This window comes from Pelmatolapia mariae, linkage group LG10_11, assembly GCF_036321145.2.
Source record: "Pelmatolapia mariae isolate MD_Pm_ZW linkage group LG10_11, Pm_UMD_F_2, whole genome shotgun sequence".
Taxonomy (NCBI): domain Eukaryota; kingdom Metazoa; phylum Chordata; class Actinopteri; order Cichliformes; family Cichlidae; genus Pelmatolapia; species Pelmatolapia mariae.
Window position 1 is genome coordinate 38813255 of NC_086236.1, and position 19162 is coordinate 38832416.

Here is a 19162-nt window from a genome sequence, read left to right on the forward strand (position 1 = left end):
AGTGAAATCGTAAAACGAACAATCAACTTTCACCTCAATCTGCTCCATAAAGCTACTTGCCTGTTTGGCTTAACTCCTTGAGATTACAGCCATCTTGTGGTTGCAGTTAGCTATTGTTGCTTATACCTCTGGTCTCCATGGATCCCACTGGAAACTGCACAATGTCTCCATTTCCGATGTGCATCCATGTCCTGTTAACAATGGCTTGAGCTAATGAAGATGACAAGCCAGCAGCTTTTTCCTGGTTGTTTGTGCGTGCACATTATGAAAAAAACCTGTGGACTGATATTAAACTGATGGGAGACCAGCTGGCTCTACTTTCACTGAGATCATTTTATCCTAAAGGGGTGGAAAAAAACATTTTTATGTTGAAGAAATAAAAATGATCCAAGGTTTCTGATCACTGCAAAGGTTAATTCATTGAAGTGAATTTGAAGTGCATCAGATTCATGTCAATTTGTACAATTCAGCCTGTTTATGCCACTCTATACAAGACAAGCTAAAACTCTGTGGCGCATGTTGTCTTGCTGTCTATTTTGGATCCACATACGTTGTAGCTCTTAAGTTTTGTTGCTATTGGATTTAGACCAGGAAACATTTTCTACGTGGCATCTGGGATGAAAGTTCAAAATAAGAATTAATGACCTGCACACAAGCAACTGTTAAATGAGCTGCACCATACTGGCAGCCATGCAGGGGGCCTCATTCCTCGGGAAAGGTCATTGAGATTCACAAGATTTGACATACATATTTCTGTCCTTGCTGGCTGTCGATGGTTTAGGAGCTGACCAACGGTTAATCTCATCCTCGTCTTAAAACTGATTTTCAGACTCTGTCTAATCAAAGCGCTGCTTTAATTCACCGGGTTGAGCAGGTGACTCTTGTATTGAAGGATAGACCCATTACTAGAGGTGCCTGGTCTAACTCTACTGTCAATCCAATAAAGGCAAATAGCCTCATGTTGTGAATCTTCCAAATCTTCGTTTCTTCGAGCCTCACTGAGTTTCTCTTTGCAGAAAGAATATATCTAGCAAAGCTTATCAATCAAGATTACGGTCCCTGATTTCCTGATTTGCAGCTGAGAAAATACAGATAACAGATAAGCAGTGCAGGAATGTACGAGCAGACTTAAAATGCAACACTGGAACCTTTGATAGAAAAAACTGAAAGAACAAGAACATGTGCATAGAAATACAGACAGCTCGTATAGCAGCAGTTCATACTATCGAGTGTTCTGATCTGTTCCTCTCTGGGGCTTTTCCACCGATGTTTCCCCCCAAGGCAGTGCAGACTGTCCCTTGTCTGTCCCTTGGCCCAAGCAAGTGCACCTTTTTCAGAACATTTTGGTTGTCACCCACATATTGCTGGAATCAATTATTCTAAACAATAACATGCAAGAGAGGAAATTAACGTGCAACCACATCATCCTCAAATGTAATTCATTAAAAAAACAAACAAACATTACAATATGAAAACCATCCATTAGACATTTGTCTAAGTCAGTAGTAAGTCAGGAGAATTTATCATCATCAGCTTGCCGGGTTTCAAAACTGACAAAAGATCATAAATTTCACATAAACATGCAAAACACTGCTATGACATAGACAGATTGATATTTTTATAACAGGTGATAAATACTTATGATTGTGAAACACTTTGCATACAGCGCCCTAATGTTAAAGGCTCAGTTAGGTCATCAAATTTTTAAACAAACCAACAATGATTTTGGTTCGAATACATTTCTGACCTGCCTACATGTGGTTAGTAGAATCAATTCATATTTTCAAAAGCTTTACATTTTGAAAAAACAAAGAAAATATATCTTTAAAAAAGCATTGTAGACTAACATTTGGAAGATCTTTGAGAACCAGAAAAAGCTCTAAGCCCTGCTAAATCAATGCAGTAGCAACAGTTCCAACATTCAGGCCTTTCCAAGGGCATAGGTGCCAGTGCGCAGGTCTCCTGAACTATCACTATCATCAGAGCCTCTGAGTGTACCAACATCATGGAGACCAACCAGTGCCATATCTGGATGAATATCCTCTTCGTCTGACTGCACCAGAAGCTCATCACTCTCCTGACTGGCCAGTTCCTCCTCTGGCTGCCAGAATACATCCTTGTTGGACAGCTGGTCGTTTGGGGGAGAGGTTTGGTTCGAAGATTCAGAAGAGCAACGTGTAAGGTCTGGACCTATTAGAGAAGACGAGTCTTATTTCACAGAGTACCCAACAAGCTTAATTTTCAGTCGTTATCTGACCCCAATATTTAATTCTTTCATCATTTATAGCTCCTCTGTAGAGACGAGTTGTGAGTTAAAATGACAAAGTTATTGCAGTTACTGCAGAGCCTAGGGCAGGGGCAGTGTTGCCAACTCCTCAGTAAGGAAAATCGCTATTGGCTGTCCAAAAAGTTGCTAGAAGTCGCTAAATTCAATTCAATTCAATTCAATTTTATTTATATAGCGCCAAATCACAACAAAAGTCGCCTCAAGGCGCTTTATATTGTACAGTAGATAGCACAATAATAAATACAGAGAAAAACCCAACAATCATATCATATGACCCCCTATGAGCAAGCACTTTGGCGACAGTGGGAAGGAAAAACTCCCTTTTAACAGGAAGAAACCTCCGGCAGAACCAGGCTCAGGGAGGGGCGGGGCCATCTGCTGCGACCGGTTGGGGTGAAAGAAGGAAAACAGGATGAAAGACATGCTGTGGAAGAGAGACAGAGATTAATAACAGATATGATTCGATGCAGAGAGGTCTATTAACACATAGTGAGTGAGAAGGTGACTGGAAAGGAAAAACTCAATGCATCATGGGAATCCCCGGCAGCCTACGTCTATTGCAGCATAACTAAGGGAGGATTCAGGGTCACCTGGTCCAGCCCTAACTATATGCTTTAGCAAAAAGGAAAGTTTTAAGCCTAATCTTGAAAGTAGAGATAGTGTCTGTCTCCTGAATCCAAACTGGAAGCTGGTTCCACAGAAGAGGGGCCTGAAAACTGAAGGCTCTCCCTCCCATTCTACTTTTAAATACTCTAGGAACAACAAGTAAGCCTGCAGAGCGAGAGCGAAGTGCTCTAATAGGGTGATATGGTACTACAACGTCATTAAGATAAGATGGGGCCTGATTATTTAAGACCTTGTATGTGAGGAGCAGGATTTTGAATTCAATTCTGGATTTAACAGGAAGCCAATGAAGGGAAGCCAAAACAGGAGAAATATGCTCTCTCTTTCTAGTCCCTGTCAGTACTCTTGCTGCAGCATTTTGGATTAACTGAAGACTTTTCAGGGAGTTTTTAGGACATCCTGATAATAATGAGTTACAGTAGTCCAGCCTGGAAGTAATGAAGGCATGAACTAGTTTTTCAGCATCACTCTGAGACAGGATATTTCTAATTTTAGAGATGTTGCGCAAATGGAAGAAAGCAGTCTTACATATTTGTTTAATATGTGCCTTGAAGGACATGTCCTGGTCAAAAATGACTCCAAGGTTCCTCACAGCATTACTGGAGGCCAAGGTAATGCCATCCAGAGTAAGGATCTGCTTAGATACCATATTTCTAAGATTTTCAGGGCAGAGTACAATAACCTCAGTTTTATCTGAATTAAGAAGCAGGAAGTTAGCGGCCATCCAGGTCTTTATGTCTTTAAGACATTCCTGCAGTTTAACTAATTGGTGTGTGTTACCTGGCTTCATGGATAGATAGAGCTGCGTATCATCTGCATAGCAGTGAAAATTTATGCTATGTCTTCTAATGATGCTACCTAGGGGAAGCATGTATAATGTAAATAGAATTGGTCCTAGCACTGAACCCTGTGGAACTCCATAATTAACCTCAGCATGTGAAGAAGACTCTCCATTTACTTGAACAAATTGGAGTCTATTAGATAGATATGATACAAACCACTGCAGTGCAGTACCTGTAATACCTACAGCATGTTCTAATCGCTCTAATAGGATATTATGGTCGACAGTATCAAACGCTGCACTGAGGTCTAGCAGGACAAGCACAGAGATGAGTCCACTGTCAGAGGCCATAAGAAGATCATTTGTAACCTTCACTAAAGCTGTTTCTGTGCTGTGATGAGCTCTGAAACCTGACTGAAACTCTTCAAATAAGCCATTCCTCTGCAGATGATCTGTTAGCTGTTTGACAACTACTCTTTCAAGGATGTTTGATATGAAAGGAAGGTTGGAGATTGGCCTATAATTAGCTAAGACAGCTGGGTCTAGAGATGGCTTTTTAAGTAAGGGTTTAACTACAGCCACCTTGAAGGCCTGTGGTACATAGCCAATTATTAGAGATAGATTGATCATATTTAAGATTGAAGAATTAATTAATGGCAGGACTTCTTTGAGCAGTTTTGTAGGAATGGGGTCTAAAAGACACGTTGATGGTTTGGAGGAAGTAATTATTGAAGTTAACTCAGAAAGATCGATTGGAGAAAAAGAGTCTAACTTAACATCAATGGTACTAAAAGTAGCTGTAGACGATATTACATCTGTGGGATGATTATTGGTAATTTTTTCTCTAATGATAAAAATTTTATTTCTGAAGAAGTTCATGAAGTCATTACTAGTTAACGTTAAAGGGATTGTTGGCTCAGTAGAGCTCTGACTGTTTGTCAGCCTGGCTACAGTGCTGAAGAGAAACCTGGGGTTGTTCTTATTTTCTTCAATCAGTGACGAATAGTAAGATGTTCTGGCTTTGCGGAGGGCTTTCTTATAAAGCAGCAAACTATTTCTCCAGGCTAAATGATGATCCTCTAAATTTGTGACACGCCATTTCCTCTCCAGCTTACGAGTTATCTGCTTTAGGCTACGTGTTTGAGAATTATACCACGGAGTCAGGGACTTCTGATTTGAGACCTTAGTTTTCACTGGAGCTACAGTATCCAGAGTCGTACGTAGTGAGGAGGTAAAATTATTAACAAGATAATCGACCTCTGTTGGAGTAGCGTTCAGATAGCTGCCCTGCTCTATGTTGGTACAGGGCATTGAAGATGATAACAGTGGGTGGATTATATTCTTAAACTTAGTTACAGCACTATCAGAAAGACATCTAGTTTGATAAAGTCTACTCTCCACTGCTGTGTAATCAATTATTGTAAATGTAAATGTTATCAGGAAATGATCAGACAGCAGAGGGTTTTCAGGAAACACTGTTAAATGTTCAGTTTCTATGCCATATGTTAAAACAAGATCTAGAGTGTGATTAAAGTGGTGGGTGGGTTCTTTTACAGTTTGAGAGAAGCCAATTGAGTCTAATAACAGATTAAATGCCATGTTGAGGCTGTCATTTTTAGCATCTACATGGATGTTAAAATCACCCACAATAATTATTTTATCTGAGTTGAGCACTAAATCAGATAAAAAGTCTGAGAAATCAGAGAGAAACTCTGTGTAAGGCCCAGGTGGACGATAGATGATAACAAGTAAGACTGGTTTCTGAGTTTTACAGCTGGGTTGGACAAGGCTAAGCATCAGGCTTTCAAATGAATTAAAAGTCTGTCTTGGTCTTTCGTTAATTAATAGACTGGTGTGAAAAATTGCTGCCACACCGCCCCCTCGGCCTGTGCTTCGAGGTTTCTGGTAGTTAGAATGATTCGGGGGTGTTGATTCATTTAAACTAACATAATCATCCTGCTGCAACCAGGTTTCTGTAAGGCAGAGTAAATCGATTTGTTGGTCAATTATTAAGTCATGTACTAACAGAGACTTGGAGGAGAGAGACCTAATATTTAATAATCCACATTTCACTGTTTTACTCTTTGGTTCAGATGTGGATTCTGTATTGTTCTTTCTTTTTGATTTTTTATGTTTAAGTTTTTTATTGCTGGTTTTTGGTTTGTTTTTTGTCTGTTTGGGAGCTGACACAGTCTCAATGGAGATGGTTTTTTGGGGGGGTAGCGGGAGGAGAGAAGCTGCAGAGAGGCGTGTAAGACTGCAACTCTGCTTCCTGGTCCCAACTCTGGATAGTCAGATTTTGGGGGGTTTAATAAATTTGTCCATATTTCTAGAAATGAGAGCTGCTCCATCCAAAGTGGGATGGATGCCGTCTCTCCTAACAAGACCAGGTTTCCTCCAGAAGGTTTGCCAATTATCTATGAAGCCCACATCGTTTCTGGGACACCACTCAGACAGCCAGCAATTAAAGGAGAACATGCGGCTAAACATGTCACTCCTGGTCTGATTGGGGAGGGGACCAGAGAAAACTACAGAGTCCGACATTGTTTTGGCAAAGTTACACACCGATTCAATATTGATTTTAGTGACCTCCGATTGGCGTAACCGGGTGTCATTACTGCCGACGTGAATTATGATCTTACTGTATTTACGTTTACCCTTAGCCAGCAGTTTTAAATTTCCTTCAATGTCGCCTGCTCTGGCCCCTGGAAGGCAATTGACTATGGTTGCCGGTGTCTCTAGCTTCACATGTCTGAGAACAGAATCACCAATTACCAGAGTTTGACCCCCGGCGGGTGTGTCGCCGAGTGGGGAAAAACGGTTAGACACATGAACAGGTTGGTGGTGTACCTGGGGCTTCTGTTTAAGACTATGCTTCCTCCTCACCGTCACCCAACCGCCCTCGTTCCCCAGCTGCTTGGGGTCTGCCGGGGAACAGCTAGCGGGGCCTACGCTATCTTCAGCTGCACCAGCTACAGGGGCCTGACTAGCTACGGGTGAATGAAGGGTGCGAAGCCGAGTCTCCAATTCAGTAATCCTGGCCTCCAGAGCTGCAAATATGCTACATTTGTTACAGGTATCATTACTGCTAAAGGAGGCCGAGGAGTAACTAAACATCTGACACAATGAGCAGGAAAGTGCAACAGGGACAGGTGAAGTAGCCATGGTGCTAACGAGTCAGCTACGAGCTAAGCTAAGCTAGCGAAACAGTAAAGAGACAGTGAGTGAATACTTTGGCTATAAATTAGGTAGTGAGCACACAGAAAGGGTGATTCAGATGAAGCACGTTAAGATTATACTATGAAAAAGGGATGTATCAAAAGATTTCAATTAAATTGCTAAGCAGAAAAGCTACTCAGAAACACCACTGTGTTTGAGCAGGAACAGGAAGTGATACTCTACCGCAGAGCGAGCGAAACACCAAGTGACAGCGCCACCCAAAAAGGTGTCAAATGGTGTCATCGCCTAATTTGCACAATTGGTCATGCTTATGTAATTGTATCCTACGTTGTAGGACAGAGAAATAACGTTGTGGAAGAGACATAAAGTGAGTAAAACACCTTAATGCATTTAGAATATATTTAGAACTACAAATTAATTTCTTTTAGCAATTATTGGTTTTTTTTGTTGTTGTTTTTTTTTTTTTTTTTTTTTTTAAATGTCACAATTCCAACCCTCCTCCTTTATCCGGGCTTGGTACCAGCAAAAGTGACCCGAAATAGGCACTCTGGCGGAGTCTCACACACACACACACACACACACACACACACACACACACACACACACACACACACACACACACACACACACACACTCTATCGTTTTTAAGTAGTTTTAAACTTTGTGATCCACAGAAAGTAAAAGAAGAACTGACTGCGTTACAGTCAAGGCGGGTGCAGCGGCTTCGTCATGTGCGATTCATTTGCAGTTTGGATGCGTAGGGGTCAGCATCTCCTGCTCTGACAGCAGCTGGGGGTGACTGCTGCGTGGGGACGATCTGCCACCTGTGAGCGCTTTGGCATGGGTCAGGTGGCCACAGCAGCACCCGGTGCTTGTTGAGAGTAAGAGCGATACGTGCTCTCATGCCAAAAAGTGGTCATAAGTCTTCCTAATAACACCAGCAAAAGTCGCCAGATTTGTCGCTAGTCACTTTTTAGAAAAAAACGACGCTAAGGGGGTCTGAAAACTCGCTAAATATAACGACAAAGTCGCTAAGTTGGCAACACTGGGCAGGGGTCAACATCAAAAAGCACTCTTAGATCGTTTTCTGTTTTAGGGTGGAATGATTGTACAGCATACATCTTAAATGGCTTGAAAGAATGAAAAGTTTTTAATTATTTTTGTAAACCTCAGAGGATCACATTTATACACATTAGTAAATATCCATACAGCTGCACTAATACACCTTCACTATTTGGTTAAATGTCCTTTAGCAAGTTATACTTAATGTTGCTATTAACAAGCTTCTGGCATAATTTTAGCAGGATATTTGACCACTCTTCTCAACAGAATTGGTAATATTCATTTAAATTGGCTGGTTTACTATCACAGACACAGCTTTTATGCATTTTCTAAATGTTTAAGGTCATTCCAGATGCTTTATATTCACCTTCTTTTAGTCATTATAAAACCATTTAGATGTATGTTTGGGATCAATTTCCTGGGTTGTTCTTATGCACTTACTGATTTACCCTGTATGGACATCCCCCCATTGGAAAAGAACAGTTCAAAGAAATCATGAAAAGTCCAAAATGACCATGACACCCATGTCCATGATGACTACATGTGCACATCTGACCACAAGTGTGAAATATTTTATTGGAACATTAAACAAATGCATGCTGATGTCTTGACATGTTTATATAAGTTTACCAAGCGGATTTTGTTTTGTCAGGATAAATAATTCTGCTTTGTACTCTATGACAACATGTCTTGAGTTTTATATACAATAAGTGAGTTGAGATTACCTGATGTCAATGATGACTCAGTATTGACTTCATCTCCACTGGAGTTGAGGAAGTCATCCAAAGCCTCTTGGTCTGATATGTTAGTTAGTGTCACCTGATCCAGAGAGCAAACATCAGCACCTGCTGGCTCTGCAAAAGTAAACGTACATTCCAATTATGCAATTTACTAAACTTAATATACGACGAACTCTTCAGTTACCGATACATACTACATGTGGCAAACAGTGCATCATTTCAATCAACAGGGTGCATATTTTACACACACACACACACACACATACACAGCAGATGAACTGTTAATAGTCATACAGTATGTTATTCTTTTTATCTTATCGTATTCCAGTGTTTTTCTTAATTTTTGCTGCTGTAACTTTGCACTGTCCACTTTCTGCTGTGACACAACAAATTTTCCACGGGAAATTTGTTTCCCGTGGAAGCGGTCAAAAGTCTGGCTGTACTTCTCGCAAAAGATGCAAACTCAGCAGCCTGCAAAACGTTCTTTAAGCTGATACTGTGATACTGTGCAAAGGAGGCAACACCTCGAATCTGATGAAACACCTGGCGACGCATAGCGTTTTTTTAAAAGCTGAGAAATGCACCGTATTTGATAGCTTGCTGCGAGACCTCACACCGTGCACATCTACTGCGGGTGTGGTGCCTGTTATCGGACCCGGAGTTAGCAACATCCCCCAAAAACCCGAAGAGTAGAGTCCTGGCCCCTAGCCCTGCCAGTGTAGCAGAAATGATGAGGATGATGATGGCAGCAGCAGCTGTTCTTCTCTGCGTGAGTAGCTTAATGTTGTTCGTGTGTCATTTATGTTGAGTAGTCTAACCACGTTATTAAATTAATGTATGTAAGGTGAACTAGCAAACACCGTCGTAGTTACATGCGGCTGTCTTCTTGTTTGATAAGAGTGATACCATATATGCCCTATAGCTGCAGAAAAGGCTAACATTGTTATCTTTTTACAAAAAACAGCTAAACATGAGAAGTTTTAGGACAAAGTTTGTGTTCTCCATTCTTTAAGCACCGGTTTGAGCACTGTTTAAGCACCGGCACCGTTTCAAAAGTACCGGTTTGGCACCGGTATCGGATAAAACCTAAACGATACCCATCCCTAGATATAACACTACAAATCTTTTACAATTTTATAGAACATGGAGGTTTTGCTATTGTTTTCATATGTATAAACCTCTGTCTTTTTTATTTTTTCAATGTTAGCACCCTTAGGGGTTACAACGTTTGGCCACACGTGTTGGTTGATTGCTACCCAGGGGTAGTATTTAACCCTGGCCGACTATGTATTTGTCAGACAGTGATGAAGGCTGACTTTTTTTAATATTCATTTGTAATCTTGTCCATTCTGGCCACTCCCAGTTAAAGTCATAACATCTTGAGACCTCAGAGCTCAGCCTCCTATCTGTTTGTCAGTGTCAAACACCTCCAACCACTCCACCTTGCCTGCATTCTCCTCCTCACCTTTCCTGTGCACTGTCTGTTGCTTTGGATGGTTGAGCCCAGGAATTTAAACTCATCTAACATCACTACCTCTGCTCCTTGCATGTTCCCCTTTGCACCCTTCTCCGTCACATTCACACACACGTGTTCTGTCTTTACACCGACTTTCACTCCTCATTTCTCCAGAACATGCATCCACCTCTCCAGACTCACTACAGATCACAATGTTGTCTGCAAAAACACAATATGAATGCCCGTGCAACCTCTCAATCACCACTGCAAACAAGGGACTGATCCCCTCACCTAGCCCTTATTCTAATTCTCTGTTTTCTCAGACTTTTTTTTAGTACTCAGTTCAGGTAAAATAATTAGACTGGGTGATTTAACATCCATGTAGTTGCTGAAAATGACAGCCTTTGCATTTAATCTATTATTAGACTCTAATGACTTCTAAAAATGTAAAAGAGGCTGTATGTGGCCTCTTTTAATGGGCTACATACCCCAGGCCTTCAAATTAGCAGTAAATAACCATTGCTTGAAGACACTTGACTCAGCTGTCTTAGGATAAGCTCCAACCTTCCTTTTATCTCTGTAAACCAGCTAACAGATCATCTGCAGAGGAATGGCTTATTTGAAGAGTTTCAGTCAGGTTTCAGAGCTCATCACAGCACAGAAACAGCTTTAGTGAAGGTTACAAATGATCTTCTTATGGCCTCTGACAGTGGACTCATCTCTGTGCTTATCCTGCTAGACCTCAGTGCAGCTGCAGGTATTAAAGGTACTGTGGTACAGTGGTCTTCCTCTCCTCACCCCCAACTAGGCATGGCTGATACAGTTCAATTCACTTTAATTTATTTTGCACCAAATTACAACAGCAGTCACCTCATGGCACTTTATATTGAACGGTAAAAACAACCTCTAGCAGAACTGTTTGGGCTGATGGCAGGAAGAGAGGACAAAGACACCGTGGAAGAGAGAATAACAATAATGACTAAATGCTGAGTGGTGTATAAATACCCAGTGGGTGAAGAAGCAACACCCAGTGCATCATGGGAATCCCCCAGCAGCCTACACCTATTGCAGCATCACTAATGGAGGATTCAGGGTCACCTGGTCCAGCCCTAACTATATGCTTTAGCAAAAAGGAAAGTTTGAAGCCTAATCTTGAAAGTAGAGATAGTGTCTGTCTCCTAAATCCAAACTGGAAGCTGGTTCCACAGAAGAGGGGCCTGAAAACTGAAGGCTCTGCCTCCCATTCTACTTTTAAATACTCTAGGAACAACAAGTAAGCCTGCAGTGTGAGAGCGAAGTGCTCTAATAGGGTGATATGGTACTACAAGGTCATTAAGATAAGCTGTGCTCCATCTTATATATGAAGAGACTGAGCCGATGAAAAAAAGCCAATTTGGAGCAAGATATGGATTATTTTTTATTATCCTGAAGTTATTCACCATTAGAGTCATTTTCTTAACAGATGTCTTTGTTTGGGTGTTAAAGGCTATTTTTTATTTAATTATTTATACATTTTCATATAGTTAGACAAAGTAGTGTTAACAATCTTTCATTTGACTTACCTCTGTTCTGCAGGTATCCAGTGGACAGGTATTTTTCCACATCTTGGTTAAAGGCTTCTTCATAAACTTTCTGTCGCTCTCTCAGTTTTTGCTGCATGACCAGCTCCAGCTCTGCTACTTTCTGAGCATGCTCAGAACCCAACTCCTCTACAAAACAGGAAGAAACGCAGCTTAAACAACATCTGCTGTATTTTACCTGATCACCAGGTTTACCATTGTTGAGAATAACATGTAAGAAACTGGAGGATGAACACACAGAAACTCACCTTCCAGTAATTCCAACTCCCTCCTATTTACAGAAAGGAAGATTTTCATTAATCACCCAAACATTTGCCATAAGGTCATTCTATTTCTCTGACAGTTTAAATAATGTTGTGACACTCCTGCTTTTTCATTTTGAATGTAATCAGTTTAATCAAACTGACAGGAGTCATAAAGATACTCAAAAATGACAACCATGAATCTAAGACAATACATTTCACTGATGCCTGCCTATTTATATGTAAATTGTCTGTTTTTGATTGTTTATAATTACATAAAGATCATTTTATCACTTTTTAAATCAGTTTGATTTTAATATCTCACATATAAAAGTTTTTCATTAAGAAGGAAAAATAAACTGTCATACCTTTTTTTTTTCTTGTAGTTTTCTGATTGGTTGATATGTTGCTGTTTGGCTGTCTGCTGCTCACACTGTAAACACAGTGCCTCCAGGTAAACCAGTCTGCTCTCCATTTCCTCAAAGTCGCCTTCCAAATGAGCTAGAAATCGCACATAAACACCACAAACATCTGCATCTTTGTTCCATTTCGTCAAAAAATACTGCCTATGTGTAAATACTGAAGAAGTCAAATTCTGTTATCTTTGTTGGCCAGATTGTTTCGGTCACTTTAATATGAGCAGTGCAGGAAGAGCTGCTGGAAAATGTGAAGGCATAAACTGCATGCCCTTGGAATTACTGATATTCTAAGGTGCTCACAATACAGGTTGCTTTTTAATACAATCTCTGTTAATAAGACTACAATATGCATTTAACATATCGTCATCATCCCTTTACTAAGTTTCTCTCATTGCTTAAGTTAGGTTAACAATGTAACAAATTTCCCACGCGTGGACTAATAAAGGTTTATCTTATTATTTTGTATTAACACTTAACTAAGCTTTGTAACATAGATGTCAGACCTTAGTGTAAAGCATTACTCAACATGGAAACTTGAGGTTTTGTGTTCAATCCTTAAAGTAGAAGCTCTGAACGCTGAGGTGGCTGACATCATATTATCATCTGACCACAGAAATGAACACGAACAGATACCTATGTTAGCAGTGATGGCATCAAGATCGCTGATAAAGGCTGGCAAGCTTTGCAGTTGTTCATGCAGTTGTGTTAGTGACGTCATTTTTCTCTCCCAGTGTGCAGAGAGCATCACTATGTCACCATCCAGTGCCTAAAACAAACAGAGGTGTGAACGTGAGTAGATCAGAGACAGTAGGAACTGTTAGGTCATCTGTGATCACCGCCAGCACAAAACCACAGGCTAGCTAACTGTTTGACCAACTGAATAGAAATAGAGCTGATTCAGAGTTATTGTCAGGTTGAAGTCACTATGTGTTGTCCTGCAGCCACTTCCTTAGTTGTAATCTATGAATTGCTAGAAATCACTGTATCTGTAAAGTGCTGAGCTTAAAAAAAATTATAAAGAAATACAAATACATAAACATTTATACATAAACATTTATTTATGCCGTTCTACTTTTAAAGAGCCTATGAACTGATTCTGGATTTAACAGGAAGCCAATGAAGGGAAGCCAATACAGGAGAAATCTGCTCTCTCTTTCTAGTCCCTGTCAGTACTCTTGCTGCAGCATTTTGCATTAGCTGAAGGCTTTTCAGCGAGTTTTTAGGACTTCCTGATAATAATGAATTACAGTAGTCCAGCCTGGAAGTAATAAATGCATGAACTAGTTTCGACTTTCACCAGTGTTACTGTACAATAACAATAAAGAGCTAAAACTATAAGTCTGATTAATATGATGAATGAGAAATGTAATGAAAGATGAAAATGATAAGAAGAACAGAAGCCTGGTTTAAGAGTTCAGAGTTGGAAATTTCAACAGACTAGAGACCAAAGAAAAGCCATCTGGTGTCCGTATTTGGTTTGGCATGTTTCTCAGATTTTTAGGGCCAAGTAACCTCAATCACATGTGAATTTAGAAGCAAGAAATTAGAGCAAATCCAGGTCTCTACATCTCTAAGACATTCCTGCAGTTTAACTAATTCATGTGCATCATCTGGCTTCATGGATAGTTACAGTGGCTTGCAAAAGTATTCGGCCCCCTTGAACTTTCCCACATTTTGTCACATTACAGCCACAAACAGGAATCAGTTTTATTGGAATTCCACGTGAAGAATGGGCAAGGATTTCAGTCTGTAGATGTGCAAAGCTGGTAGAGACATACCCTAAAAGACTGGCAGCTGGAATTGCAGCAAAAGGTGGTTCTACAAAGTATTGACTCAGGGGGCTGAATAATTACACACACCCCACTTTGCAGTTATTTATTTGTAAAAAATGTTTGGAATCATGTCTGATTTTCGTTCCACTTCTCACGTGTACACCACTTTGTATTGGTCTTTCACGTGGAATTCCAATAAAATTGATTCATGTTTGTGGCTGTAATGTGACAAAATGTGGAAAAGTTCAAGGGGGCCCAATACTTTTGCAAGCCACTGTAAGATTGGGTGTCGTCTGCACACCAATTAAATTGTAATGCAACGCCTTTGAATAATACCGCCTGAGGGAAGCATGTATAATGTAGGCCAACTGGTCCTAGCACTGAACTCCACATTACGCTTTGTGTGTGAAGAGGACTCTCCATTTACATGCACAAACTGGAGTCTATTAGATAGATATGATACAAACCACTGCAGTGCAGTACCTGTAATACCTACAGCATGTTCCAATCGCTCTAATAGGATATTATGGTCGACAGTATGGAACGCTGCACTGAGGTCTAGCAGGACAAGCACAGAGATGAGTCCACTGTCAGAGGCCATAAGAAGATCATTTGTAACCTTCACTAAAGCTGTTTCTGTGCTGTGATGAGCTCTGAAACCTGACTGAAACTCTTCAAATAAGCCATTCCTCTGCAGATGATCTGTCAGCTGGTTTACAGAGATAAAAAGAAGGTTGGAGCTTATCTTAAGACAGCTGAGTCAAGTGATGGCTTTTCAAGCAATGGTTATTTACTGCTAATTTGAAGGCCTGGGGTATGTAGCCCATTAAAAGAGGCCACATACAGCCTCTTTTACATTTTTAGAAGTCATTAGAGTCTAATAATAGATTAAATGCAAAGGCTGTCATTTTCAGCAACTACATGGATGTTAAATCACCCAGTCTAATTATTTTACCTGAACTGAGCACTAAAAAAAGTCTGAGAAAACAGAGAATTAAAATAAGGGCTAGGTGAGGGGATCAGTCCCTTGTTTGCAGTGGTGATTGAGAGGTTGCACGGGCATTCATATTGTGTTTTTGCAGACAACATTGTGATCTGTAGTGAGTCTGGAGAGGTGGATGCATGTTCTGGAGAAACGAGGAGTGAAAGTCGGTGTAAAGACAGAACACGTGTGTGTGAATGTGACGGAGAAGGGTGCAAAGGGGAACATGCAAGGAGCAGAGGTAGTGATGTTAGATGACCTCTGCAGATGATCTGTTAGCTGTTTGACAACTACTCTTTCATGGATGTTTGATATGAAAGGAAGGTTGGAGATTGGCCTATAATTAGCTAAGACTGCTGGGTGGGTGACGATGAGGAGGAAGCAACTTTGTGTAGGAAACCTGGCCTTGTTAGGAGAGACAGCATCCATCCCACTTTGGATGGCACAGCTCTCATTTCTAGAAATCTGGCCACATTTATTAAACGCCCCAAAAAGTGACTATCCAGAGTTGGGACCAGGAAGCAGAGCTGCAGTCTTACGTACCTAACAGATCATCTGCAGACCACCTAACACACACCAATTAGTTAAACTGCAGGAATGTCTTAAAGACATAAAGACCTGGATGGCCGCTAACTTTCTGCTTCTTAATTCAGATCAAACTGAGGTTATTGTACTCGGCCCTGAAAATCTTAGAAATATGGTATCTAACCAGATTCTTACTCTGGATGGCATTACCTTGGCCTCCAGTAATGCTGTGAGGAACCTTGGAGTCATTTTTGACCAGGACATGTCCTTCAACGCACATATTAAACAAATATGTAAGACTGCTTTCTTCCATTTGTGCAACATCTCTAAAGTTAGAAATATCCTGTCTCAGAGTGACGCTGAAAAACTAGTTCATGCATTTATTACTTCCAGGCTGGACTACTGTAATTCATTATTATCAGGAAGTCCTAAAAACTCGCTGAAAAGTCTTCAGTTAATCCAAAATGCTGCAGCAAGAGTACTGACAGGGACTAGAAAGAGAGAGCAGATTTCTCCTGTACTGGCTCCAGTTTGGATTCAGGAGACAGACACTATCTCTACTTTTAAGAGACATAACTCTTAAAAGTAGAGATAACTTTTCTTCAGTCACTAATGAATATTAAAATGACCTAGCTTTGCATTAATGTCACAGTCGCAAACTCTATACAACTGATATTCAAGCAACCCCAGAGTTGTGCACAGACATGCGCGCACACAAACGAGAAGAGCTATCATACCCTCATTCAGTCCTACTGTTTTACTTACACAATAATAATTTTAAAAGAGATTTTTTAGTTTTTCTAGCTCTTAAATTTAGGTAAACGAACGATGCCGCAAGACGTGAAAGTAGATTTCTAACAAGGCAAAAACAGAGAAATACCTCGTACCTCTGCAGCCTGAGCACAGTCCTTCGTTCTTTTATGCAGCAGAAACCAACTCTCCTCATACCTACAAATAATCATTTTAACAGCATAAACACAACTTTTATATCAAACTTCCTAATACACTCAAAGTGTGTGTGTGTGTGTGTGTGTGTGTGTGTGTGTGTGTGTGTGAGATAGAGACAGAGAGAGAGAGGACACCTGTTCAGGACTTCCAGGCCAGCACTGAAATGAGGAACATGCTCTTCAAACCTGGACAACAGACAGACGGATCACACAATGTTTGTATGTCACAAATGAAGCTGCTTACTTACACTATCAGCTTATTATGGCTAGCCAGTTCTGCTAATCCTTATACTAGAATGAAAGAACACTGCATTTATTGCAGATACTAAGTTGAGTTTCCTGAGGAATCTTAAGCCTTTTTCAGGCATAGGATAAGCAGCACAGTGATGAAGTGGTTAGTACTGTTACCCGACGGGAAAACGGGTTTCTGAATCAAACCTGCTGGTTGGCTTGGGATTTAGTAGTGAAACTCAGCCTTCCACAAGAAGGTGGCTGGTCACCGTTACTTAATGATTTAACAAGAGGCAGCAAATACTTTCTCACACAGGGCCAGCAGTTTTGAACAGTTTTATTTGTGTTGTTTTTTTGAAGAATGAAGTTTTATAAAAACACTGGCACCTGCCACGACTACCTCTCAGCCTCCCAGTAGACACACCTGTGGTATCAACTTCAAGATTTCAGGGAAGTTGTTTTCTGGCCTTTACCTTGAGGTCGAGATCACTGAGATTTGATCTCCTCCAAGATTTTTAGTAAATCCATGTATGCTATCAATTCTCAGTATCACATTCACAAGATTTTCAGAAAACTTGACCTCTGACCTTTAGGCCACTGAGATTCAAACTATGGATGTTCCTGGTGACTAATTTCTTGACTAAATGAGGAAAAAACCATAGACTAACCCACTAGACTAAAACTAAGAAACACTCAGATATTAATTTCAGTTTGAGAACCGTTTAATGGAAAATGTCGAACTAATTAACTAAATGATGAATCATGCCGCGTTATCAACATTACACGTTATACTCCACACAACAAATAAGAAAAACACTTAAAACAATGTTAAGTATGATATAAAAACATGTTACTATAAAACATTTTCAAATATTACTAAATGATGACAAATTGATATGCAAAAAACTAATAAGTTGCGGCTGAAAAGTGTGGCGCATTGTGCCGTGGATCATGAATGGTTGATCACTGTTCGACCACCACAACCACTTTAATAAAAGTTCAAATATATATATATATATATATTTATTTTTAACTTTTTTTAGACCCAGCTCTCACCTGGGTCTCCTCTTCATTTTGGTATTTCTTGATTTGTCTCCAAGTGTCTTGAAGCTGTGGGGAGACAAGAAAAGGAAAAAGTCAGCTCAGCCATTACAGAGCCGACATCCTCTTAGAGCGGATCAGATTTTTGGGTCAACCCACTGAGACTGATTTAGGTGATTTTTAGAGCAAAATATGTCGAGGCTCAGTCTCTAACTTTCTATACATTTCAAAATGTTGAATATTCATCCATTAAAGTTAACATGAACTGTAGTCAGAACACACACTGTCTGCAGGCTGCATTATATTCTGTTTAGTGTGAGACTAAGTTATTTCAGCCTCATATTCACTCAAATATTGACACCATCTCCATGATCACACTGTGTTCTTGACTTAAATGCATTTTTGTAACAAAGTAGCAAACTAACGTCTGTTACCTTGGTAACTGACTCAGAGTTAACGTAAACTCTATTTGATGAACACAAACAGAGTTTCCCTCATCTCAGAGATAACAAACGTGCTATTAGCTGAACCTGCTTCTTAGAATAGAGCCCGATTACACACGCGAACTGAGATGCTCTCCAAAAGTTTGTTTGTGGGAGGGGGTCATCACATGACTATCAGCTGACAGCAATAACGTAAACAGCTGGGATCGCACCAATTGGCACGCTAACAAATCGAAATTAGTGCTGGGTATGCTGACGCATTCAGGAGTCCATAAAGCCAGCACAAAAGCAGAATACGATTTGTACTTTGGTTCAGTAACCGCTGCTCTCTCTGTAGCACACACTGCAATCGTTTTTTCATTAGCTATCGTTAAGTGTAGCTGCTATGCTACACGCTGGCAAGACCTAATACATGAACTCAGCTAACGTTACCCAAAGTTCACTAGTGCAGAAAACAGCAGACCAACCCCGTTGTGAAATCCTGCTGGACGATGTGAAGCTTTTCTCTGAAGTTTTCAAACATGATTCCTCTGATACACGCGCGATATTGGTCCCGACAGCTAGCTGTAGCCACCGCTCGCTCTCGTCCTTGTTGATGTTTATTAGCGGCTGGCAGACAGCGGAATGGTGCATTACTGCCACCAACTGTTATGGAGTGTGGACAAAATGTCGCTCAAAATAAATAAATGAATAGAAAACCCACAAATCATATCAAACAAACGACTGAACACGGTCTCACGATTTTCACTTCTTGAGGTAGTGATGGTAAATTCGATTCTTTTTACTGAATCGATTTTTAATGATTCACTCACCAAAGTGAATCGGGTTTCTTGAGTCATTTGAGTCACTG

General features: G+C 40.4%; 1 protein-coding gene across 4 annotated transcripts; it reads right to left on the reverse strand.

The window, feature by feature from the left end:
- Positions 1-1422: 1422 nt before the first annotated feature.
- On the reverse strand, positions 1423-18943 carry LOC134636017 (dysbindin-A). 4 transcript variants are annotated; one of them, XM_063485756.1, is made up of 10 exons: positions 18780-18938; positions 17885-17938; positions 16733-16783; positions 16538-16598; positions 13005-13137; positions 12321-12453; positions 11959-11981; positions 11693-11839; positions 8660-8788; positions 1423-2190 (listed from the first exon to the last, which is right to left on the reverse strand). In XM_063485756.1, exons 1-10 carry the CDS (start codon positions 18833-18835, stop codon positions 1922-1924), a joined length of 1056 nt encoding a protein of 351 aa, XP_063341826.1. In that variant the 5' UTR covers positions 18836-18938; the 3' UTR covers positions 1423-1921. The 4 variants fall into 4 exon arrangements, with proteins under 4 accessions (XP_063341826.1, XP_063341827.1, XP_063341828.1 ...); XM_063485757.2 differs by lacking the exon at positions 18780-18938 and adding an exon at positions 18304-18376; XM_063485759.1 differs by having other exon boundaries at positions 2083-2711; positions 18780-18943.
- Positions 18944-19162: the final 219 nt, after the last annotated feature.